Below are 26,736 nucleotides of genomic sequence, written 5' to 3' on the forward strand. Positions count from 1 at the left end.
TTGTGAGTGGTCCTGATGCAGTGTTTGAGACTATGGAGAAAGTCAAGGTGATTAGATAAAGATTAAAAACAGCCTAGAGTCGTCAAAAGTCATATGCCGACGTAAGAAGGAGAGACCTTGAGTTCGAAGTTGATGACTTAGTGTACTTGAAGAATTTGCCCATGAAAAGGGTGAAGAGGTTTGGGAAGAAAGGGAAGCTTAGTCCTTGTTGTGTTGGTCCTTACAGAGTTCTTAGCCGTGTTGAGAAAGTAGTTTCTGAGGTTGAGTTGCTCGCGGAGTTGTCGACTGTTCATTCGGTGTTCCATGTTTCCATGCTTAGAAAGAATATTGGCTATTCCGTGGTAGTAGATCCTTCTGTGAGCGCTGAAGTTCAAGACAGTCTTTCATTTGATGAGATTCCAGTTGAAATCCTAGATTTGCGATTTCGGAGACTAAGGAACAAAGAAGTTCCCTTGGTCAAAGTGTTGTGGCGAAATTAGTCTGTTGAGGGTGCTACTTAGGAAACCAAGGTGGATATGCGATCCAAGTACCCGCACCTATTTTCCACAAGCTCCGATCAAGCTGAAGGTACCGTTCTTCTCTAGATCATTTCTTTTCTATGCAAAGTTGCAGTAGTTCAGCTGTTATTTTATACTGTTCAGTTGTGATTTCATGAGTTATGCACTCCTTGTTGTGTCCGAAATGTAGAATGAAGTAGAGACAAGTCTAGCAAGTTGCTTCAGCTGTGTACCATTTGCTTTCTCTTTACTCTTAGTATACCCAGCGTCATTCGAGGATGAATGTCCCCAAAGGGGAGATATTGTAATACCCCACACTTTTCTAAGCTAGAAAATGAACCATTGTTCGTACATGTGAAACCTCAATTCTGTAATCTATATTTGGGCACATGAATTACCATGAGTATCCTAGTTATAAGAGAGCTTATGATGTGTTAAGTGTGTTTATATGAGTCACTTAAGGTTGTGCAAGCTAAGAGTTTTGAATCCATCAAGTTTTAGTGTTTGATTTTGCAAGGGTCATCTTTGAATGAGCATAACTTGATGAATATGTGGTATTTTTACATATTTCGACCCACCAAATTATAGAGAATCGAATTAGCTTTCCAACGATACCAATTTTATCAAAATCCGACACCCAAGCAAAAAGTTATGGCTTTGCAAAGTAGAGTGTGTCTCCTAACTAATCGCACATGGCTACTAGAATGGGCATGTGATAAGGTGTGCGAGGCACACTTCAAAGTGTGCCATAAGGTGTGCGGCGCACACTTTGTGTTTCAAGTAGCGAAAACACTCCGTTTTGAGTTATTTTGAGGGAAGTTAAGTCTTTTGGCACTCCTTCCACACCCCTAAACTTAACCTTACGAATTTAATAGATTCTAAACACATCATAATCCTATTATCAGTCTAAGTTCATCATCCAAGAGCACTACTAGGGTTGCACAATCAACATTGAAGGTCCAATCTTTCAACGAATCCATTACCATAAAGGTATGGGGGGTTTCAACAAGGACACCCTTTCGTTCTTGTGCCCAAAAATGTTTTTCTTTGACGAAGTTATGGATTTTATATGTTTTATTATGAATTTGAAGCATGAATTTACATCCTATATTGATTCTTATGAGATTATGATATTTTCGATATTTTAGAAGTGGAATTATATGAGAACAATGATTTTTTGTGCTTAAAGCTAAAATTTCCAGATTTTGAAGAAATTTATGTATATTTATGATGTAAAGCTTGAATCTTGATAAGTTTTAATGTGATATTGAGACATGGGTTTTGAACTCTATTTGAGATTGTGGTTTTTGAGAAAACATGTGTTATAAACACCTTGAATTTGAATGATTTGAAAAGATAAAGAAACTTTGACCTTTCAATCGTAAAAAGGGGTTGATTTTGAACCCAAAATGAGAAAAGAAATCCATTTTTACTGATTCATTATGAAAGGGGTAGCATGATGGCTCCCGTTGTGAATTGTTGAACTGTTTTATGGTGGATTTTCTTTTGAAAAGATCTGAGCTAAGTCCGAGAGTAGTCTTTAGCACCGAGCGGGAGGTATAGCGGGTTTGGTACTTTCCTAGAACTACGTGCCCTTGTAGGAGCCGAAATTGAGGCTGATTTTCATAGTGATCACTAGTGTTTGGATTGAAAATTTAAGGTCTTACTCCGATGGCAAAGGAATAGGGCGACTTTCCTCAACGTGGGTAGAACGTTGGACTCCATATAGCTCACATGGTTTATGTCGGTTATGAGAGACTCCCAATGTGTGTGTGTGTACCATTCTATCTAAGAGGAATATATTGTTTTGAAGAATTGGTTATGAGAAAGTCATTGTTTTTCGAAAGATTGAAATACTATATTCTAAAGAGAATTGTTATGAGATTTGATTTCTTTGATGGTTTGAATACCGAGATGAACGTGAATTGAGAACTTACAATGATGACTCACGTGTTTTATTTATGATTATGATGTTTTTATTCGAGCTACGTGAGTCACTTGTTATAGCATGCGTGTTTTCTATGAATACTTATGATATTTGATTTCTGAAACTTGCATCCCCCCCCATATACTCGGTCCATATTCTATAGTACTGATCCACGTATTCGTATGTGGGCTACGTTTTCCCTATAATGTAGGTTCAGGTGCTCAGTTCCAAACTTGACGGCGATTCCCGAGCACATCGATCTACATCCTTTGCTGCAGTGAGTCCTCATGATCCGAGGACGTGCTATTTCAGACTCCCAGTTCAATTTGATTTGATACTTTATCTTTTGAGCTTGAGTCAGTTGGGGCCTGTCCCAATGGCTCTTTGGTACATTGAATAGTAGAGGCTTGTCAAGCCGGTTTTGTTAGACTAATGAGTTGGAGTTGTTAGACTTTTCGTATTTTGTTATTTCTCGCATTTATCCATATTACTGTGAGACATGGTTGATGATGATATTACGCAGATGTTTGGTTATAATGATCTTGAAATAAGTGTTGAATGGTAGAAAATGGTTCAAAGGGTTAACTTGGGGATACTTATAAAGCACCGTGTGACACTTCGGGACCTGTTTTCGGGGCATTACAAGTATACCTAATTTGTAATTTGATATGTTACATGCATATTTGTCAAATATCACTTCTTATAACACGCACTTTTCAGATTTAAGTGCAAACAAAGATACACAACCAACATCTCAATTTAAAAAATACATATACACAACATTAGCTTAAACTAAAATATCTTTTCAAATATACATTTATACTATAAAATTTTGACAACAAAAACAAAAATACATAGGCAGTGTTACCATTAACAATATCAAAAAATAGATATGCAGTGTTACAATTAAGCACGTCAAAAATACATATGGAGAAGATATTTAATACTTTTATCTGGGTTCATAGAATATCATCAAATTCAACAGATACATTTGATCATTCATTTATCTAGTATTTCAAAAAAAAAAATTGAATGTACTTTAATTCGCAAGTTGTTTACAATTGTTCTATTGTTAAAACAATCAAAATAACAACAAACGATCCTCAAAAATAGAGTCAAATACTAATTTTTTTTCCATTGAAACAACTTTAAAGTTGAAATTTGCAACAGATACTTGAATTCTAATTTTACTGCTGCCTTGATTCTAACTCGAATTTGTTTTACAATTTTTTCACATAAAAATTAACGACGCCAACCAAAACTTGATAGGCACATCAGTAATGGTTAAAAAAAACGAACTGAATAACAATAATGATTATGTACCTTCAATAGTAGTAATGATTGAATTTTCAATCAACTGACAGTTGAATTCAAACAAATATAACAGATGAATCAACAATTGAATTTGATTCAATCGAATAACTGCTTCGTTTTGCAATTGTTGTTGATTTCGAAGAAGAATCAGTTCAATTTGATTCAGCAACACAGGTTTGGTTTAGAAGAAATTGCTAAGAAAAGATGCAGCTGTTAATGGTGAAAAACTGAAATTTGAATTATGAAGTTATAACGGATGTCATGTTTTTTAAGATTTTTAAATGGAAAAGGAATCAACATATTTACTTGATTGGTAATCATACCATATATAACTCAACTAATTTCAGTTAATTAAGTGCAGTAACTTTTTTGTAGATATATTTTTACAGCAACATTTTTTAAAAATACAAAATATGAATTGCTATAAAATGTAATTATGAAACTGTTGCTATAAAACTAGTAATTAGGCTCTTATGCTACTTCTCAATTTTACCCAAACTAATACACTCAAGTTGTAGGCGGAGCTTAGCATTCACTGGCCCAATTTTGAACTTGTCTTTGAAAGTTGGCCACATTTTGGGAAGTTCTAAAATTCATAATTGTGTACTTAATATTTGTAGCACAGAAATGCAATTATTTGTGGATTAATTCTAAGTTAAATCTGGATTTATATTTCTTTTGACGTTCTTTACTCGATAAAAAATATCTAAAGAGATTAAAAATCATCGTTAAGTAAATCAAGTGAAGTTTCTCATTTTTTTCCTATGTTAAAAATGGGACAAGTATTGATCAAAATAACTACACGCTAGTCAAATATATCAAAATTTATGCTATTTCGTTTTAAAAAAATTCTATTCTACGTTTATCATTCAGTAATATACAAAATATTTATATTTATAGGCTATTATTTTAATGATCGACTATACCATGTAGTTTTTCTTCAAAAATGCCGCAGCCAATGCCCCTCATCTTGAGTTATTTATCTTGAACCACAAGTGTCAATTTATTTTATTATGTTTCTAAACTTTGTATCTAATCAAACAGGCCTTCAAATAAATTGAGATGAGGTTTATATTATTTTTCAACTTACACCCCTGCAACAAAAGCATATACTTACGGACTTACCCCAATAATGGGCTAGAGTAACTAATTTTAGATGAGCTGTTTAGTAAGTATCTTGGGATAAAAGAACAAGTCAAAATTTTGTATCTAGAATAGTCAATTTTCCCTTTATGTTATTGTAGTTAGTTTAAAAGGCTTTTTTTTTTTTTTTCACAATAAGATCATTTATTCTTTCATTACAAACATAATATGTTCAAAAGAGAAACAACAACAATAACATACTCAGTGTATTTCTAAGATAACTCATATAAAACAACCATTGAAAACTTAGCTATGTTACAAGCTACAATATTAAACCTTTCAAGAATACATACAAACATGACATACTCTAGATATACAGACATATTTCAAATATCTTCATCAGCCACTTTTACATTCCAAACAATATTTGCCTTTTTCTTCATAATATCTACTACACCTTTCGCATTAGAAAAAACACATAGTTACCTCCATCTATTTTGTACTGAGTGATTTTAGTAACACATGGATAAAAAAGACACATTTTTTAAGGAGGGTAAAATTGCGCTAATTGCAAAGGTTATGACCAATTTTGACCCTTTTGCGAAAAAATAAAAACAAACATACAGAACAGAGGAGAGCTAAGCGCGGGAAAAACACAAACACCCCCACACTTTATGAACTGAGAAGAAAACAAACCCTAGAAGAAGAAAAGGCGAATTTTATGATCAGAGAGAAATGGAAGAGAGAAGAGAATTTCCGGGATTTCCCTACGAACCCTACTCCATTCAGCTTGATTTCATGAAGGCCCTTTACCAATCCCTCAATAAAGGTGGTGTTGCCATGCTCGAAAGTCCCACTGGTACATATAAATTTTAAAAAACTTTATTCTTTTCTTACTCACATTGATTATAATTGTCAATTCTATTTACAGTTATTACTGTTTTAAGTTTATCTTGACATGTTGAAACGGCCTATTTTAGACGGTATATAGTCGGCACCACTAATTTGATATTGAAGTTTGCTAGTGCCCCATATTAGTTTGGGAATTGGACTGGTGGTTTGCTTATATGTTTGGCAATCCTTTCCTCGGGAGCTAGCTTTTGGGTTTGAGTTAGGGTCAAGTGTGTATCTTAATATTGTATTGGAGTTAGGTCCATTCCTGTTTGGGCTCCTTGTCACGACTCCAATTGAGTTTCGGCATATAGGGGTGCTAGAGTGGGTTAGAGTCCCATATTGGTTGGGTAATTGGACTGGTGGTTTGCTTATATGGAGTTTAGCAATCCTTTCCTTGTGAGCTAGCTTTTGGGTTTGAGTTAGGCTCAGGCGTCATATCTTAATATTGCATTAGGGTCAGGTCCATTCATGTTTGGGCTCCCTGTCCCGACTCCAATTGAGTTTGGGTATGTAAGGGTGCTAGAGTGGATTAGAGTTCAACATTGGTTGGGCGATAGACATGTGGGTTCCAATTGAGTCTAGGCGTGAAGGGGTGTTAAGAGTGGATTAGAGTTCAACATTGGTTGGGGAATGGACAGGTGGTTTATTTATATGGACTTGGACAATCCTCCTCTCATGAGTGATGAGCTAGTTTTTGGGTTGAGTTAGGTCCAGTGTCATATCTTAACAAATTTTATTAATTGCTCGGATATTTCTATATGGTTTGAGTTTAAAATCACTGGATGTCAGTGTACAAACTGTGAAAGGCGTCCTCTCTGCTTCTCTCAAATTCACTTAATTGGGTTTCTTGATCTTTATTCAGGGACTGGTAAAACACTCAGTATAATTTGCAGTGCCCTTCAATGGCTTGTCGATAAAAAGCAACATCAGAAAAACCACGTAGATTCTTCTTCAAATTTCAGTGGGAAGAAAGAAGATGAGTTGGGGGTTGATGATGAACCAGATTGGATGAGGAACTTTGTCATTAAGAATGATACCAAATCGCCCGAAAAGAAGACAAAGGAAAAGAAGAAAATGGGGTTCAACAAAAAAATTGATAGGAAAGGGGAAAGGGAAAATGTCAGAGATTTAGTAAGTAACAGAGGTGAGAAGGCGGAAGATACTGACATAGAAAAGGTAAATAATTTACAGACAAAACATGAGGATGAGGGAATGGATGAAGAGGAGTTTTTGGTTGAAGAGTATGAGAGTGAAGATGAAAATGGAGGACGACTGAAAAGGAGGGGTGGTGGGGTGTCAGTTAATTCCTCAAGTGAGGAGGAAAAGGATGAAGATAGCATGGAAGATGAAGAAGACGAGGCTAGACCCAAGATTTACTTTTGCAGCCGGACACATTCACAACTTTCACAATTCATAAAGGAGTTGAGGAAGACTAAATTTGCAGATGAAGTAAAGGTTGTATGTTTAGGGTCTAGGAAGAATTTCTGCATTAATCAAGGTACTCAAGATAAGTCTGCCTTTTCAGCTTGTTGCTGTTTCGTAAGTAAAATTTGTAATCTTGTTGAAGTCTTTTACTGAAACTTTTCAAATGTGTATTTCATGGATCTGTTGGTTTTCATTTCAGAGGTGTTGAAGCTAGGAAGCTCCACTCAGATAAATGAGAGATGTTTGGAGCTTCAAAAAAGTAGAAAGAAAGAAATTTCTAAAAAGTCTAAAACAAAGGTATTCCTAGCTGGATTCTCGACTCGATTCTATTGACGCATGTGAGTGTTCTTGTTAATGTATAGATGCTGAAGTGAAAAAACATTTACAGGACAAACTGTATAAATGTGTTGATAGGGGTTGTATATTAAGCAAGACTTCTTTCTTGGCATCTCTGCCATAAGCTGATTTAGGGATCCATTCTGGTAGTATTAAAATGTAACTATTCTCAACATACTTTTCCCAGTTCGATAGTGTGAGAAATAATGGAGAAAAATATTATTGAATTGTTGTTACTACATTATTGCATTGAGGCCCTATTTATAGACACTCCTAATAGGATACTACGTTACAATCCTTTTCCTAATAGGATTCTATATGCTATTCCTATTCCTACTCATATTCTAACACTCCCCCTCAAGATGGTGCATAGAAGACATATGTACCAAGCTTGTTAGGGATGTAACTAATATGAGAATCGGTGAGGGACTTGGTGAAGTTATCTGCAAGAAAACTGATAAGGACTGCTTTGGACGTCTAGGAAACCTCAATTGAAACGGAACAAACTGAAAAAATGATCTGAAAAGTAGTAAATATTGCCGTAAAGTCGATGTGTCGCTGGAAAATTGCCGAAAACTGGTATATAATATACGGGTCATCTCGAAATCAAGAGAAGAGTAGATCTTGAACATGAAAGTCATCGGAAACTTAGCCGAAACATGCTCACACGTCGGATTATTAGATTTGATGGCTGAAAAGTGACTACAATCTGAGGAAAAAAAAGTATATGGGTAGGGTCGGAAGGATGTCAAAAGAGAAATATGTGTAGGGTCGGAATGATGGTACAACCCTATTGGGAAATAGAAATTATATGAGTAGGGTCGGAATAACGGCACGATCCTACTGGAAAAGAGAAATTATATGGGCAGGGTCGGAATGATGGCACGACCCTACTGAAAAAGATTTGAGGAGTCACCGGAAAGACGTACAGAACTATGTAAATTAAATCTGAGGAGTCACATGCATGGTGCTATGCAACTCAGATATGAGACAGTAGTCCAGAAAGATGCACGGTGCTACGCAAATCAGATATGAGAAAATAGTCACCGAAAAAAAGTACGGTGCTAAGAAAAATAGATATGAAAAAGTAGTAACCGGACAGATGCATGGTGCTATACAAAGATATGAGAAAATAGTTACTAGAAAGATACACAGTGAGTCAGTGACCCAACTTTTGCTAACATAATCATTGCCAGACGGGCGGCATATATGGATTATAGCCGCCCGCCGGCAGCGGAAACTCTTTGATTCTTTACCAAGATCGTGGAAGCTCTGATACCATGTGAGAAATAATGGAGACAAATATTATTGAATTGTTGTTACTACATTATTACATTGAGGCCTTAGTTATAGACACTATATTCCAATCCTTTTCCTAATAGGATACTACGTTACAATTTTTTTCCTAATAGGATACTACGTTACAATTCTTTTCCTAATAGGATTCTATATGCTATTCCTATTCCTACTCATATTATAACAGATAGGTTACATAACATGAAGTTAGAAACCTTTTAAAATTTTTGTCATAATTTACCCTATAATTGGATGCTCACTGAGGATTACGATTCTAATGCTGCTCAAAAACATGTTGTGATAGAATCAGTGTTACAATACTTTGACATAATCATTAATGATTACTTGACTTGTTACTTTAAGGAAGTCATGTACTATGTATTTGTTTAGATTGAGCATGTGATAAATACTATTGTACTCCCAAAATAGAACTTTTAACTTCATTTGCAAACTTACATGCAGAACACCGGAGCTGGTGGCAGAGTGAGGAGGTCAAAAACTTCCTCAGGATGCCCAATGCTTAGAAATCACAAAAGAGGAAAAGAATTCCGAAGTGAGGCTTCTCAACAAGGGCCTCTGGATATTGAGGATCTTGTTCAGATTGGACATGACTTTAAAACTTGTCCTTACTACGGCTCAAGAAGCTTGGTACACACAGCAGATCTTGTGGTTCTCCCTTATCAATCTCTTCTATCAAAATCATCACGTGAATCACTTGGTTTAAGTTTAAAAGATAGCGTTATTGTCGTAGATGAAGCTCATAATTTAGCTGATTCTCTTGTCAGCATGTACAACTCAAAAATTACACTCTCACAGGTAAGAAAATATTTTTAATCATTGCCATCAGACACTCAGAACCATCCCATCTTGCACTAATATTCTTTACCTTGTGTCTTAATGAAGAAACATCCAATTAATGGATCTGTTTGGTTGCCAGTTGGAACTCGTGCATTCTCACTTGGAGAGTTACTTCATTCACTTTTGCAATCTGTTAGGGCCAGGCAACCGAAGATATATTCAAATAATGATGGTCCTTACTCGGGCTTTTCTACAAGTTTTGCGTAATGAGGATTGCCAAAGCAACTTTGACCCCGTTTCAAATGCTGAGGGAAGTAAAACTGGATTTGAGTCATCCATGGCCATAAACGAGTTCTTATTTTCCCAGAATATTGACAACATAAACCTGTTTAAGCTCGTGCGCTATATTGAAGAAAGCACTATAATGCACAAGGTAGATCATTTCTTACTCTTTACTAGTTATTCATCTAGCTGTATCCCTCTTTAATTTCAGTTAGTTTTGGATTTTTGGGCTCTCAGGTATGTGGATATCGGAATAAATTAGCTTTCTCAGAAGAAGTTTCAGCATCGAAAAATGACGGTGAAAGCAGTCATGATGAAAGTGCTTTATCCGGTTTCCAAGCATTAGTTAGCATATTACTGTCGCTGACAAATAAAGATGGTGATGGAAGAATAATAATATCAAGGACAAAGCCAAAATGCTCCATGGAACAAGGAGGGTTTCTGAAATATGTCATGCTCACAGGAGAAAAGATATTTTCTGAGGTTTGTTAGATACTTCATATTTTTACATCCCAAAATTCCCTCGCGAAGGTGTTCATGGAAAACATTTGGTTCTGCACTGCTACTTGCAGATCTTGAATCAAGCTCATGCTGTCATATTGGCTGGTGGGACTTTGCAACCTATAGAAGAAACAAAAGAACGTCTGTTTCCTTGGTTACCGCCGGATCAGTTGCATTTCTTTTCCTGTGGTCATATCATCCCGTCTGAAAATATTCTACCGATTGTTGTTCCTCAGGGGCCTTCTGGCCACTCTTTTGATTTTAGTTACAGTGTCAGAAGTTCATCAGTCATGGTATGCATAATCTTCCATCACATATTGTTTTAAGTCAAACTTATGCAACAAAATATTCCTATTGCCTAAGAATGTAATGCAAAAATATTGCATAACTTGTGTTATCTCAGCACAGGCCAGATTTCCAGTTTCACTTTAACTTGGCAGTTTAAACAGCAGGTGTCGCTTTGGCATTCAGTTAGAATGTTACCCTGAAATAGACTTCTCATTCTGACATACTCATGAACCTATATTGGCAGATACAAGAATTAGGGCTGTTGATCTCCAATTTGGTAAATATAGTTCCTGAAGGCATGGTTCTTTTCTTCTCATCGTTTGACTACGAAGGCCAGGTCTATGATGCATGGAAGGAGTCGGGCATCATTGGAAGAATTATGAAAAAGAAGCGCATATTTAGAGAGCCTAGAAGTAGTACAGATGTGGAAACTGTTTTGAAGGAATACAAGGAAACAATTGATGCACTGTCCCATAACAGTTCTAAGCGGAACCCAGAATCAAGAAATGGTGCGATTCTCCTTGCTATTGTGGGTGGGAAAGTGTCAGAGGGTATCAACTTCAGTGATGGGATGGGTCGATGCATGGTCATGGTTGGATTGCCCTATCCTAATCCTGCTGACATCGAGTTGATGGAAAGGATTAAACATATCGAAGGATTTGATACTTCTGTTGGTAAGAATACCAAATTTCAGGCTGAAAGGAGCTGGTATAGTGGAGATGCTCAAGCTGGGCTTCACATCCTAAAAAGCTGCAAGCATAGAGGAAAGCAGTATTATGAGAATCTTTGCATGAAAGCTGTGAATCAATCAATTGGTGAGTGCTCCTGTCCAACTACTTGTCTTCGGATAATCATTTATGCATGGAATAGAACTAAAATGATTAAAAAGGCTTTCTTGCAACTTATTTCCCTTGCGTTAACTATGATCTCACTGATTTTCCTTTACTCCCAGAAACCACCCTCAAATAGCTGCAATTTTTACATCTTGGTCCTTAAATATAATGAACTGACATAACCACTTCCAACGTCCTTATGTGGATTTTCTTATTCCAGTGCTTTTTAATTATCTGCTGTAGGTAGAGCAATTCGGCATATTAATGACTATGCTGCCATCCTATTAGTTGATAAACGGTATACATATGATCCTTCTGAAAGAAACTTCTCACACTCAACCAACAAGTTACCACAGTGGATTAAAGGCCATCTTGTTTCTGGAACAAAGAATTATGGAGAACTCCAGAGACTGCTGCATCAATTCTTCAAGTTCCACAAAGGCAAAGAGGACAACCGATAAGAGGTCATGGACAAAATTGCAGACTTCATGAAGTAATGTATTAAGGCACAAGTTTTTATTAAATAGGTTGTGGGTTTATACAGGAATGGACCTTTTGTATCAACTAAAATTGATGCACTAATTTTGGGATGTACAGCAATGATAAATTATATATATTAAATTAATCTCCAAATCATTTTAATTATGACTGTTGTATATGTATTACTGAATTTCCATGTGCATTGATCAAAATTGGTCTGCAATCTATGCTTTTTATTGTTGTATGAGATATGCCAATTGTCAAACTCATGTATCTTGTAAAGAACGGGGCAGCTTTACTGTATTTTTTCTGCTGTAATATATTGTTTATGATTATTTTCTCTCTAATTATCAGCATAACAAAAGATGCGCAGAGGCTCAATCCAGTTTAGTCTGTGGCGTCTACTAATTTCATGTTCTTTTTGTTTTGAGATTAGGATCTTGTTGTGATGTCATTCCTTTTTTTTTTTTTCATTCATTTATACTGGAACCATTGGATTCATTAGATACCGATTCCGATTCATTAGATACCGATTCCGATCTCAAAACGTGTTTTCTCCTCTTTGATTTTCTCAGATCCCATTCCCATCAGTTTAGGCCTCTTATCCTTTTCAACCATCACTATACCAATCTTTTTATAGAAATAGGGTCCCAAAAAATAGCTCCTTCCTTTAAAAGCACTTGACACAACTGATACAAACAGTACTTATTACTCAATTAAAGGGAAATTCTGGCTTTACTTCATGTTATTACTTGGGGCCCAATGGTTTAAAACAGCATCGAGTGTAATTTAGGTCTGCTTAATTATATGTAATTATCACTTTAAAACATCCTTCAATTCACTGCTCAACTTTCCCTTTTACTTTATAATGAATGCTGCAACACTTTCAACAGCATAATAGTCAAAAGATCATCACGGAAATAGAAAAGATATATTAGCAAGAGACCCTACGACTACGAGACAATTGTTCGAATTTCCAGTGAAGTGAAAAAAAATATTAGGTGATTTCTTCTAATTTGTCCAAACCTTGGTGAACAGAGCTACCCGAAATCTTGTTGGTAAGAGACAATATGTACTCTGAAGTTGGGCTATATAAGTCGAAGCTCATACAAGTTGGCCAAAACACCACCTTTATTAAAGAAAGATATATTGGGAAACACAAGTAAAGCAAGGAAGTCAAGAGCAGGATGTCCTTGTCAGCATCACTTTCATCAGTACATGTTGAAAAAACAGTTTTGGACATCAAAAATTTAAGGAGGGAAACAAGTTGCACTATCTCTTACTAAGAAGATAGAGAAAGCCACATGGGGGAGTTATACAGAAAGCCACAAATGTTGTTTAAGAAACCCTTTCAGAAGACCAAGAGCTTGTTCCTCAAAACTCTACATAATCTCAATTCATTTCTCTTTAAAAGTCACCACAAGTTACCTAAAGTTTGTCACTTCAATCCCTTCTTCTCTCGAAGCAACCGAATTCCAAGCAGCATTATTCAAGAATTGGATGAATTCTACAGAGACTTTGCGCAACAATTGGAATATCGCGAACAAAATGAGGTCCCGGAGAGAAACAACATCGATGAAGAATCATTAAACAACACTATGAAAGACCGGATACAAAGAGAAACAATCAGTGAAGAAAGAAAGGGAGATGACTTCTTTCGGAACAAGAGTAAAGGTGAGATTTTAGCGCAGAAGATGAAGGAACTAGACATGATGGATGAGGAAGATTTGGATCAAATGCTGGACATAAGAGAAGTGCTCTACTACTACTCTCATCTAAAATGTCCAGTTTACCTTGACATTGTTGACAGGTATTTCATGGGAATGTATAATGAGTTATCACTTCCACAGACATTCATCAATGTCAATAGTTCAGTGTGAATCTTGGTTGTATTAAATTCTAAAAACTACAGTGAAAAATGCAAGTTTTCCAGCTGAGCCAACTTTTTTATGTATGCTTATTTCCATGCCATGGATTTCTATATTGAAAATTTTCGGAAATGCTTATAAGATGCGAGTTGATTTATCATGTGGTCACTCACCTAATAATTAATATCTCATAAAGTGACTTTCTTTGTTGAAGAAAATCGGAATCAAGAAGAAAGGTGGCTTTCTGAGTTAGTAGGTGTTAGTTGAACGACCATCCGAGAAATCAACCCTATTACCTCTGTATTTCTTGAGCAGGTTTCTTTACAATGTCAACTGAGTTATTTCAGGGGCAGAGCCACCTTTAGCGGAGGGTGGTCAGATGCTCACTCTTAACATAGGTGAGAATAAAATTTGCACCCTCCGCGAAATACCTGGCTCCGCCACTGAGTTATTTGACAATGCGGGTATACATCAGTAATATTTTGGCTGGAATTTGCGTCAAGAAGCATCAAATAGCAGAGTGATTAGTGATATTTACCATATGCAAAACTAAAGAATTGCAACACATTTCTGTCCTTTATGCCGATAAATAGCCGTCGAAGAGCAGCTTCATTATTAAAACACTTTAAATTTCATAACAAGAACGAAACTGTCCCATGGCGGACGTATCGCTAGTGAAACGGATAAAGAAGGCTGTCTCATCACGTATAATGGCCGATGCACGAGTTGGCAATTTTGTTGAATCCCAGATCCTTGAATTCGTTTGGAGTATACTGTATAGATGAAACTTGAATTCGTTTGGAGTATACTGTATAGATGAAAGCTACAATTTCACAGAAAGTGACACAAAATGTTATAATCTTGGATGTTAAACCATGTCCACAGGAAGTGAAGTTGATAAGAAAAGACTGATATCACATTTCAGCTTGAGGCATATTCATTAATGCTGAGGCTTTGTGATGGTATAGAAACCACAAAGAACCAAATTCAGTTTCAATTCCCATTTGGCCATGAAGTATAAACCATACAATTGCTGAAATGAATAGAACGGCACACTGTCAAACGTGCCAAGAATCCTATTTTTCCTGTAACAGACTGTAAAACTGAAGAGCTTCAACTTTGAATGGATTAGACCTGCTGGCCCTCAAATAGAAACTGAAGCATGCTAGAAATTTTCATCGTGCTTTTATCGCACATCCATTGGCTCCTTCTTTAACAGTATCTTTTCAATTAAGATGCACTTTTTACCGTATTCATCTTAACTTAGTACCAGAAGGGATAAATTATAATGTATTTTCAGCTTTAATATTCTCATGATTATTGTTGTCGTTGATGAAAAGGCACCTCAAGGCAGTTTCATAGGCAGTGAATATAGCCCCATTCACTACAAATGCTCTGGCAACTGCAGTTCCCAAACCTCGCCAGAGCACATTGTACCCCTCTTGTTTCACGCTTCTCCTAAAGCAATCAACGATGCCAGTGTATCTTGATGGTGTAGACTGTGACTGAGCCTGGAATCTTGTTTTAATAACATCTAGCGGACAGCAGCACATCCAGCTAGCTACTCCTGCAAGACCACCCGCTATAAGCATTGTTCGAAAGCTCTCTTGACCATTCTTTCGACAACCTGGATGAAGCTGCTCTCTCACATACTCGTATGTCCAGAAATATAGGCCGTGAGCTGGTGCATCTCTGAGGACTGTAATTGTTAATCCGCGGTAAATTCCCCTCCAACCTTCTTGTCTGAATATGCCTCTTGCAACATCAGTTGGACCCCTACAGCCAGTTATTTGACTTTTATTATCCAGGATGTTTCTCTGTTGCAACTGGAGTCGAATTTTCACAAGTTCGACAGGGGTGAGCATTAGGCTTTGTAATGCTCCTGTTCCAAATCCACCCAAAGCCACTCCTTTGTAGGAGGGTGGATCACTGGCTGGAACATTCCTATCAAATGCCCGCGATAGCACTGCATAAATCTGAAATACCATGGCATTCTGCAATAGCAAAGAAACTAATTTACACATCGTAGAAATTAATTAAGAAGTAAGCCCATGCATTATTAAACTTGATATCGATTAGTCTTACAAACAAGAACTATGAGAGATAAAAAGACACAAGGCAAAGAAGAGACAAAGGATGGCTGCATTTGGAAGATGAATGACATGTCTCAAGTTGAAGATTTGCTCAGGTTCATATGTAGCAAACTTAGTACCAACCTATAAACTGTAGCAGCCAATACTGGCGGAACCATGACTTTTACTAGGGGAGTTCAAAATATAAAGAAGGTAAACGCATAACAAAACCCAAAGAATTCAACATTTACTATACAAACCCTCTACAGTACCTTGGCTCCACCCCTGACAGCTAATTAGCTAAAGATGCAAAAACAATAAAGAATCAAATTATGCATGAAGAGCAATTTTAAGCCTAATAGCTGCATGTTCTCTGTGATAATGCTTGATGGACTTGTTGAGAAGTGAATAATACTCCAGTTGACAGCCCACCTTCACTCATGTATTGTATATTATTGTTTCCTTAAATACAACGTCTCTTTTGATAGTTACTTAATTTTTGTTGCAGTCCAATTATTTTTTGCTATAGTAACCCTACACCGTATTCTACTTTTCCTTTGTAATATTATAATTTTACTTCCAACTTTTTGGTGCATGACATTATAAAACATTAACAAATACGTTACAACCACCTAAACAAGCTGTTTGTATAGAATGGATGATGTGGGAAAAATGGTTTATTACTAGAATAAAAATAAAGTATGTTTCAGTGGCCATATCATTTGAGAATGTCTATCGTTTTCCTTCTAGAATATACTAAATTACTAATTCCCTTTCTTTTATTCCACAAACGGAAGTGAATCAGTAATGGATGAAGATTTGATGATTAAGACTCCACCACACTTGAAAGAAATTACTACTATGAAACATTAACAAATTGTAATAGGACTAAGTGATTATATTATTTCTTTATTTATGTAGGGGACTCGTGGTCTTTAAATTCTAAGATTTGATTGCGACCATTAGTTGTCCCAAGTTTGACATGTCAATTCTATCCTGAATTAACGTGTGACAATTCATATCTTTATTTATTACTCATAATAAAGCAATATTTTTTATTACTGGATTAACCAAGCTTAATTTTGTATTAGTTCCGTGAACGCAAATACTCCATTGGAGGGACCTAAGGTCTTTATCTATCTTTTTTTGGTATGTACAAAAATACAAATATTACGTGTTATTGGACCTCTTCAGTTATCTCCACGTAATAGCCCTATCTCAATCCTTCACCATATTTTGCTTTTTGTAACAGGGACAATTTTTCCAAGAAAATTTGTGAATCCTTATTTTCGGCGAGAAAACAGGGCCGGTGACACAACTAAATATTAGTCTCTTCCTCTCAATTTATATGAAATATTTTTTTTTTCATTCATCCAAAAATAAGTAGTATTATATTTCTTTATTTGATAACTATTTAATGACATTATCTTCATTTATCCTTACTAAGAAAAGATAGTTTCAAAATAACTTTACGCGAATAATTTTATAAACTTTATAAAAACATTATTTATTTATTAATTTGATAAAATTGACGAGGGAGAAGTTACGAGGTAAAGTCAGAGTGACATATCAATCAATCAACTCAGCATTTATTACAAATTCATTTCACACAATACATGTAATTAATACTCAGATTTAGAATTTTTAATTTATGGGTTCTTAGTAACAAAATTTTTGAATTCAGTCGGCAACTAGACAACTAAAATCACTAATTTCGCATAGAAATTTTCCACCCAAAAATGTGTGGTGACTATTCTCACCTATACGTTTAATTGAATTAGTGAGAAAAGAAAAAAATAATAGAATTTTTAACATGAAAAATAATAATTAGAGCCTACTACCCACCGTTCATTAGAAATAGATGAAAAAAATCATGTTTTAGAATAAAATTATCTTATTAATTCGTGGTGAGAAAAGTCTCTATTGTATAGGAGTGTTATATGCTAGTTGCATCAATGTTGTAAATTACGACTATTCTCCTTCCAAAGCCAATTCCACATAGACAATCAACAAATGGTCTCAACAATCCATCATATTTCTTGATTTCAATTTTTTCAACAAGGAAGATGACTTTCTGACTATCTGATAAATCAACTCCTGATTAATGAGGTTAATACGATTATCCTAAAATCACATAGCATAATGAGAAAAAAAAAAATGAAGGTAAAGAACAAACCTGAAAGGTGACAGAAGCAAGAGGAGCAGCCATGCCTCTGTACAAAGCCAATGGACCTTCAGTTGCAGCAACGTGACGAAGGATTTTTAAAGCAGAACCAGATGTACAGCTCTGTTGACGAACTCTAATGGTATCAAGAGGATAACCAGATACAATCCCCGCTATCCCACCAAATCCACCAGCCACAAATTCTTTTCCCCAACTACTTGCTAGAAATTCTGGCCAGAAATCCATGTATTCATCAATTAATTGGAAAATTCTTATCTTCTTTTGTCTGAACTGAGTTAGATGAATTGGTAGGTATACAGAATGACAGAAATAATGCTGTATATGAAAATGGTTTCTTTGGTCTTTGCCAAACTCTATCCGTCACTGCTAAAATGTGACGTGATTAAATATCCCTCCTTTTTTGGTATTTTGTTTGCATATATAAGCAGATGATGATGTAATTTATGATAGTTGGTGTGAGTGTAAATACTCCCTTCATTTTACTTGTCAATATTGATTTTAATAAAAATTTAATTTACGGATTATTAAATAGGATAATAGTATTATTATATTTTTTTAACTATAATAAATTTAATATTTGAAGAAGAGATTGAGAAATAATTATAGTTTATAATAAACGCATTTAAAAAACTAAGTAAAAATTTATAACTTGATTTTTTAAATTATACAAGTAAAAGCGCAAGAAATAAAATAAATAAAAGGAGTAATTTTAAGATGTAATTCTAATACTTTCTCTTTCTCGTATTACTTGTCACTTTTCCCTTCACAAACTCCTTAAAAAATTATAAATTAAAAGATTTATCCTTCTAGCTCTCTTAATACACTCTATGTTTATGTATCTCATTCATTAACATCTAAACTTTATAGTAGTATTTATATTCTCTAAAAACATCATTCAAAGGCAACATGATAAAAAATTAAAATATTTTTATCTTAATATTATAAATTAATAAATACTTGAAATAAATATTTTTTAAATAAAAGAAAATGGTCAAACATTCCCAACCTTTACCCCAAATTCTAACTACACACTTATACTTTGAAAAGGTCCTATGTCCCTGAACTATTTTAAAATGAAATTATTACCCCTCCAATGATGGCATGGCAAGAGAGTGTGTTTCACTCTCTTGAACAAAAATATTTTATTAAAAATTTATTTTTAATATTTTTTTAAATAAATATATATAATTTAATTATTATTTTTCTTTCTTCTTCTTCTTCCATTCTTTTCTTCTCATGTTCTTTTCTTCAACGGCATCCAAGAATGCAATTAATTTTTTTTTTTTTCTTCTTCTTCAATTCTTATTTTTCTTCTTCAATAGCATTCAAGAATGACAATTAATTTTTTTTTCTTCTTCTTCTTCTTTAATGGCATCCAAGAACCCATCAATGACCATTATTTTTTTTTTTTCTTTTTCAATGGCATCCAAGAACTCAAATTACGTGAGAATGTTGAATCAATTCAAATTGGAAAATAAAATCACCAAAATTATAAATTTTTTGACGTCATCACTGTCGCAACGCCATTTTGTGAAAATCGAATATTTTTTGGACATTAATTGTTGATTTGATTTTGATAAGATTACATATCGTGTGAATTCCATATGATTCATTATGCCATTGAAGAAGAAGAAGATGATGATGATGATGATGATGATCACGTGGCATGATGTGGAATTAATTTTTTATAGTAAAAAAATGATATATGACGTGGAATTACGTGGCATGACACGTGGCAGTGCGTGTAGACCACAAATCAAAATAAAATCTGGGTATGAGTTTTTAGAGGGGTATATATTCCACTTTAAAATAATTTTGAGGATAATAATTTCATTTTAAAATAGTTCAGGGATCATAGAACCCTATCAAAATATAAGTGTGTATTTGAGATTTGGGGTAAAGGTTGGGGGATATTTGACCATTTTCTCTTTAAATAATATTATCAAATACTTTCTCAGTTTCGAAATAATTGAATTGTTGGAGTATTGTTTAATGTTCAAAATAATTGAATTGTTTATTATTTAAGATAGATGTTGATTTTTTTTTCCCAATTTACCTTCATTAATTCAATTTGTAAGGATGATTTTTAATGATCATTACTAATATTTTTGAGTTTAAAATGAGCAAATATAAAAAAAAGTAATATATTTTTATATATATTTTTTAATATATGTGTTATATTTTAACAATTTAATTATTTCGAAACGTAATATGGAACGACAGCCTATCACGAAATGATAACTAAAATTAGATATTGGGACTCGTTTATATTTCCACTAGTCTGCACCTTTTTGTTTGCTTCTTATAGAGGAGCAAGTGTGCACTGCAGGGCATTAAATCATGAAAATCTGCAACTGATTTTATTTTTTTCTGCCCACCGAGAAAACGGCCAACAATTTCTTTGTTGTGGATCCCACAGATGTTCTACGTGGACCAATTAAAATTTACACAAACAAGTAAATCCCAACGTTTGAAGTTTAGTTATCGAAAATTCTATTGGGAAAAGACTTAACTATACCGTTAAATTATCAGAAATGACTTATTTATATCATTCGTTAAAATTTGGGTTCATTTATGTTATCGCCGTTATTAAATCGGCCCATCCATGCCATTACTTTTCAACAGATGATTTTTAAAAATAGTCTTGCCACGTGGCAGCGTATTAGAGGGTCACGTCATTTTTTTTTAAATTTTTTTTTTGATACATTAAAAAGAATTCACGCAACTTTTTGATCTATTGAAAATTAGTTTGATCTATACTTTTAAAATATGATTAATTTTTCATGAATATAGTCTCAAAACATTCTCGTTCGATTCGTTCTTTTGTCATTTTTGACATATTAAGATTGTTTTCATATTTTACCTTTAATATTAATTATTTTTTTCTTCAAATTAATTTCAAATACAATAGTAAACATCATTTAATAAATATATTATAATAAAATAACTATTTTAATTGACGGGCGAGTAACTAAAAGGGAACGGATAGAGTATACACTCCACGCTTTTTATCACTTTTTTTTTTTAAAGATTCTAAAGCTTTTGTCATTTTTCAGTTGAAACTGAAGGGATATATAAATATTAAATATTATTATTATATTATTAATAGTTAGCTTCTCATTTTGCCAACTCTATATATACTATATATGTCGGCATGTTGTCGCCTTTCTGTTTTTGCAATGATAAATGATGATGCATAAAGTGTTACGTACAAATGTTGAATGCTGATTAGGGGCGGCTCAGCCCTTTAGGAGAAAAGACGGCCACCTAAGACTCCAAAATTTGAGGGGCCTATTTTTGTTTAGTAATAATAAATTATAAATTGTAAGAAATATATTAAATACTATTTATAGAAAAAAATTATATAAAAAAATAAAACGCAAGGCCTCCGTTTTATTTTTGTCTTGGGTCATAAATTTGCTTGAGCCGCCCCTGATGCTGATGATGTCATTCTATGCTTAATAAAAAAATAAAAAAATAAAAAGTTACTTACATTCGGCTGACAAAATATTTCATGTATGCTAAGACATACTATATGCTTAATTAGAATAGTGTTTGGTTAAAAATTTTAGTAGTAGATTTAAAAAAAAATTCTTTAAATATTTGTTTGATCATGAAAAATTAATCAAATTTTAAAAGCATAGATCAAATTAATTTTTAATGGATCAAAAAATTGGATGGATTCTTTTTAATGGATCAAAAAAAATTTAAAAAGAATTTTTTTTAAAAAAAATAAAAATAAAAAATAAAATAAAAAATGACGTGGCCCTCTAATAAGCTGTCACGTGACAAGGTTGTTTTTAAAAATCGGCTGTTAAAAAGTAATGGCATGAATGAGCCAGTTTTGTAACGGCGATGGCATAAATGAGCCCAACTTTTAACGGATGACATAAATGAGTCATTTCTGATAGTTCAGTGGCATATTTGATCCTTTTCCCAATTCTAATATTTTACATAATTACTTAGCAATTTTAATTTTAAATTTATTGAATTACATAATTAGCCCTCAATGCATTCAATAAAGATATTTTTTAATATGGATTTTTCGAAATACATAATACATCTAATGAAAATGCATATTTTTTTTGTAAAAATATATAATTAGCTTTTGATATACTTTTTTTTATTTTGAGACGGTCAAAATATATTATTAGTTTTCAATATATTCAATAAATAAATATAATTAATTGAGATTTTTATAATTACTTTTTAAAAGTGAAAATTTATATAAATATGATACGTTATGATGGAATGTTTATGTTACTTTTTTTCTTGGGTCATTTAGAAGTTACAATCGGGTCTAGTGGGGCAGAGCACAGATAATCGGACCATCACTTTAGCTGGAAAACAGCCATTTAAATTTTAGCACTATTTTAACTAAAATTTTACAAATTTTAGCCAGATCTACTTCTTCTACGCAATCCACATATTACTTATTTCTTATACATAGATGAAGACCGAAAAAGGCACCTAAAGTGCTTCATGTTTGTAAATTTTATATCTGAATTATTAAATGTGTGAATTTTTTATCTGAATAATTATTAATTATTTAATAAGACATCTAAAATATTAATTATTTGAATTTCATATTTAAACTTTCAGATAGTGAAAATGAAGAATTAGTAGTTTAGATATTTTATTTAAATTTTCAGGTAGTGAAAATGAAGAATTAGTAGTTTAGATGTTTTTTGCTAAAATATTGATGGTAGTACAGGTGAAAACTCATACATCTAGTAATTTATACAATATGAAATTCAAAAGATCACAATATTTTAGTAACTCTATAAATTTGTCGCTTAAAGAATGCTAAATGACTTTATGAATTTTAAAGGTTTGACTTGAATCTAATAATTGAAAATTATTAAAATTGACACCACGAGAATGAACATCCAAATTGAAGTTAATACGAAAAATTTGTACCAACTTTGAAACAAAAGTATGCTGCTAGATTCTTATAAGAATTTAAGTTTTGTGCACATTAGTGTATAAAATATTTTATATAATTAGATAAATTTGACATGTTATTGCAGATTATTTAATTTTTTTAGGTAAAAAATTGACTAATCTACAATAACAAATTAAATTTACGTGATAATATAATATTTTGTACACTGACAATACAGAAAATTTAAACTCTTCTTATGCGAACTTCTGAGAAGACAATTTAATGAATTTTATGATAGTTCACTCGAACTGTCAAGATTTGGTCAATTTCTGATGATCGAAGAAGTTGTGATCACAAGTACTAGCCAAATTTTATAAGAATAAAGATTTAGTGATCAATTTTTTTGTTATTTTAAGCTGCGAATCTATTTTTACAATTTCTATCAAAAAGCTAGATTTTAAATTGAGACACTGCATAGATTCTATTTGTGCAAGAAAATAACTCTATTTTAACATGTGCCACCCCAGCTTTTCAAGTGCATAATGACCAAATTATGTTTTCTAGTGAACCTAGTTGTGCGTAGTGACATAATTTCGGCCTAGGAGGACTACTAATTTGGGATTCACGCGAATGAATTTCCAGTTTCCAAAGTTAATGGGGGCTATTTAATTCCGTCCATAGCATGTTACTTTCTCGATTCATCTTCACCTGTTTAATACTCCTTTCGTCTCATTTTACTAGTATGCAAAATATTGACTTGGATTGATGTCTAATAGTACAAAGTATAGCATTTATAAGAAATAAAGAGCTATCTAAAGAACTATGCCAACTTTAAAAAATTATATTAAAAAATATAGAAAGAAAGAGCTATCTAATTTTTACTAAAAATATTTTAAAACTTTGAATTAAACAACTTAAATTTTATATTAATAATTAATATTTTAACAACAACATCCAAGTTAATGTATTCCAAACAAATGACAAATATCTTATTAACTAGAATGAATCTTTATAATCATATTATATTTGAAGTATTATGTATCTTTTAAAAATATTACACAAAAAACAACACAATAGTCACTGTTGAAAAAAAAATACAAGGGTTGGACTTGTTTGATACTATTAATAATTACACATATAATCATTTCGTAAGAAGTTCTATATGTACCTTACATGGACTGCCCCACGGACGCTCATAAATTGTTTTTATATACATGCCGTGCAAAAAAATTAGAATAGCTCTGGCAGGGCAAACATAGAGTTTATACAGGAATATTAGTAATTTTCACAATATTTCATCTCTCAATCTGCTCGTCTACTCGAGCAGAGCGGAAAATACATAGTGGGAGATACAGAAAATTTCGTAACACTGATCATTAAGTAAAACTTAGCTACAGAGCTACGTATTTAAATTTTATGGGAAGCACTTTCAGCGTTGAAAACGAAGGTAATTTAATAAATTTAGAAGATGCTGACCATGAAATGTTAATGGTATTTTTATGTCACAAAAAAGGGGAAGTAGAGGTTTCGAGATACACAATAAACAGAAGGGAAAAAGTAACAAGTTTGGATAATAAAACATTGTTTGTGAGCTATGGAGGGGCTGAAATCATGTGTTGGACATGATATGTAAAACCAAATATATTTCCCAATATTTCACGATAACAATAACCGCTATTATTTGACAGACCATAAATATTATTTTTTTGATTACTCGTTCATCAAAACTTACTCAAGTTGAAATATTTTCAACTTGATCCAATCAAGATCGTGCGTTTGGATCGAACAAGAGAATGATGAATAATTTGTTAAAGTAATGTTCCCTTTTTGTTGGTGGTTATTTTATTTTTATGTTAGATAGTATTTTTACGAGTATACCGTTTGAATTTGCTAACTCAAACTACCATTACAAAGTTTATAGTCAAACGGAAGCTTAAAGGTTAGTTTCAAGATAGCAGAATACAAAATCTTAGTATTACCTTGTGGAGGCAATTGACACCACCTAGCTGATGAAAAATTACACCGTGCAAATAGGAAATATATTAGTATGAATCTCTTAAGTGAAATTCTAGCTCCGTCAAGATGAACTTGTTGCTTCTCCTCTTCCTCTCGGCATCCCTAGCTGTTGCTGCTGCTTCTTCTTCTTTAGCCTGAGCATGAGTCACAGCTGCTGCTGCTACTGCTTTAGCCTGAGCAGCAGCCGCAACCGATGTTGTTTCTGCTTCAGCCTGAACAACAGCAACCATGATTGTTGCTTTTGCCTTTGTCGGAATTTGCCTCCTCCGCTCAGTTTGACATGCTACCAAGTGTTTTGTTGAGTTCTCCGAGGCTGGAATTATATTTCCACATGTCGTAGATAAGCTACATATGTTTCTCTCTACCATCTATATAATATATGTTGGTATAATATACCACAATAATTAAATTACAGTTGAAAATACAAAATGAATATAAAATGAAGTAATATTCTTCTTCACTGAGGCACAAATATCTTGTTATCTTTAAGGAGATTCAAGTCCACTGTAACTTAATCTACACCGATTCAACAGTATATTTCTTGACTTGTCCTCTAGGATACAACAGCCCATCAACGATGTACTACTCAAGCAACTCCAGATTAGTTGAAGAGTACAAAGCTCTACCATAAGAACACATTCCTTCAACATATAAAACTCTATACTTTTTTATATTGAATATAGTTAAAGACTTAGAATATTTTTCTTTTTCTCAACTCTCTCTTTCAATAATATAACTACTCTCTTTTGTAGAGTGAATATAGTTGAAGACTTAGAATATTTTCTCTATCTCAACTCTTTCTTTTACTAATATAAATACTTTTTTTAATAGTAAATATAGTTGTAGACTTAGAATATTTTCTTTATCTCAACTCTGTCTTTCTCTGCTATACACTATAATCTTTTTCACACTTATCATATTTTCTTGTACATTCAATAACATGCAAGACCACCCCCATTTATAGGTGAGTATTCATCCTTGTATTGAATAGAAAGAATAAAGAAGGGTGGTAAAGAGGAAAGATCAATAGTCTTTAGGTTTACAAGAGTTACAAGAAACTAATGACACTAATAGCCATGCGAGTTATAACAGAACATTGAGAGAAGTTACAAATTACTAAAGGACATATTCTACCATTATTATCAATTAGAGTATTGTGGGTAGATAAATAGTCTTGTTGTTACATATGTTACATGCAACTAATGACCATGGAGTTACAACAACTAATGATCATATGAGTTACAAGACATAATGTGGTATATTATGGACAAATAAAGTGTTAGAAATTACGGGAGTTATCAAAATATAATGACACTACTTTCTCCACTTTATGTTCATAAATTATCATGCAAATTAAGATTTTAATATTAAAATGTATAATAACACCAACATTACCCCACTCATTTTAATTTTTAAATAAGATGGTTCACCAATTTAGTTGAAGGGAGGTTATTATGCATAATGAAGGTGTGCTCTGCATTGAACCTTCACCTAGTAAAACAATAAACTCTACTCCAGAGTCAGTAGTGATCTCAGACTTGAACTATGACTACAAGAAATAAAGTATTACTGCTTACACACAACAATTAAGGTGTTGATATAAGCTTTAATAGCTAGCACATTACGGTCATGTGATATCCCAATTTTTATAAGTGTTTATGAGAATAAGCCTCATTTTCATGGGAAGCGACCTACTTCCACACTCATATAGGTGAAATCTGTCAAGGGTGGTCCTGTAATTTCGACACCCCACTCA

The 26,736-nt window shown here is 33.4% G+C and overlaps 3 protein-coding genes across 3 annotated transcripts; 2 read left to right on the top strand and 1 right to left on the bottom strand.

The window, feature by feature from the left end:
- Positions 1-5,263: 5,263 nt before the first annotated feature.
- LOC107876155 (ATP-dependent DNA helicase DDX11) lies at positions 5,264-12,257 on the top strand. Its single transcript, XM_016723192.2, has 9 exons — positions 5,264-5,680; positions 6,578-7,213; positions 7,340-7,437; positions 9,235-9,588; positions 9,710-10,003; positions 10,090-10,335; positions 10,425-10,646; positions 10,886-11,456; positions 11,718-12,257. Exons 1-9 carry the CDS (start codon positions 5,557-5,559, stop codon positions 11,933-11,935), a joined length of 2,763 nt encoding a protein of 920 aa, XP_016578678.1. The 5' UTR covers positions 5,264-5,556; the 3' UTR covers positions 11,936-12,257.
- A 533-nt stretch (positions 12,258-12,790) lies between these two features.
- Positions 12,791-13,963, top strand: LOC107876157. Its single transcript, XM_016723194.2, has one exon. It carries the CDS (start codon positions 13,259-13,261, stop codon positions 13,832-13,834), a length of 576 nt encoding a protein of 191 aa, XP_016578680.1. The 5' UTR covers positions 12,791-13,258; the 3' UTR covers positions 13,835-13,963.
- A 688-nt stretch (positions 13,964-14,651) lies between these two features.
- Positions 14,652-18,510, bottom strand: LOC107876156 (mitochondrial arginine transporter BAC2). The gene is made up of 2 exons (XM_016723193.2): positions 18,071-18,510; positions 14,652-15,816 (listed from the first exon to the last, which is right to left on the bottom strand). The coding sequence occupies exons 1-2, from the start codon at positions 18,302-18,304 to the stop codon at positions 15,106-15,108; spliced, it is 945 nt and encodes a 314-aa protein (XP_016578679.1). The 5' UTR covers positions 18,305-18,510; the 3' UTR covers positions 14,652-15,105.
- Between the last annotated feature and the right edge of the window lie 8,226 nt (positions 18,511-26,736).

This window comes from Capsicum annuum, chromosome 6 (genome assembly GCF_002878395.1).
Source record: "Capsicum annuum cultivar UCD-10X-F1 chromosome 6, UCD10Xv1.1, whole genome shotgun sequence".
NCBI lineage: Eukaryota > Viridiplantae > Streptophyta > Magnoliopsida > Solanales > Solanaceae > Capsicum > Capsicum annuum.

Excerpts from the sequence above, each read along its gene's own strand:
- LOC107876156 (XM_016723193.2), bottom strand. The coding sequence starts at position 18,304 with ATGGATTTCTGGCCAGAATTTCTAGCAAGTAGTTGGGGAAAAGAATTT. Across the intron at positions 15,817-18,070 it reads TTGCTTCTGTCACCTTTCAG|AATGCCATGGTATTTCAGAT; the intron begins GTTTGTTCTTTA and ends TTGCTATTGCAG.
- LOC107876155 (XM_016723192.2), top strand. The coding sequence starts at position 5,557 with ATGGAAGAGAGAAGAGAATTTCCGGGATTTCCCTACGAACCCTACTCC. Across the intron at positions 7,214-7,339 it reads GAATTTCTGCATTAATCAAG|AGGTGTTGAAGCTAGGAAGC; the intron begins GTACTCAAGATA and ends TTTTCATTTCAG. Across the intron at positions 10,647-10,885 it reads TCAGAAGTTCATCAGTCATG|ATACAAGAATTAGGGCTGTT; the intron begins GTATGCATAATC and ends CTATATTGGCAG.
- LOC107876157 (XM_016723194.2), top strand. The coding sequence starts at position 13,259 with ATGGGGGAGTTATACAGAAAGCCACAAATGTTGTTTAAGAAACCCTTT.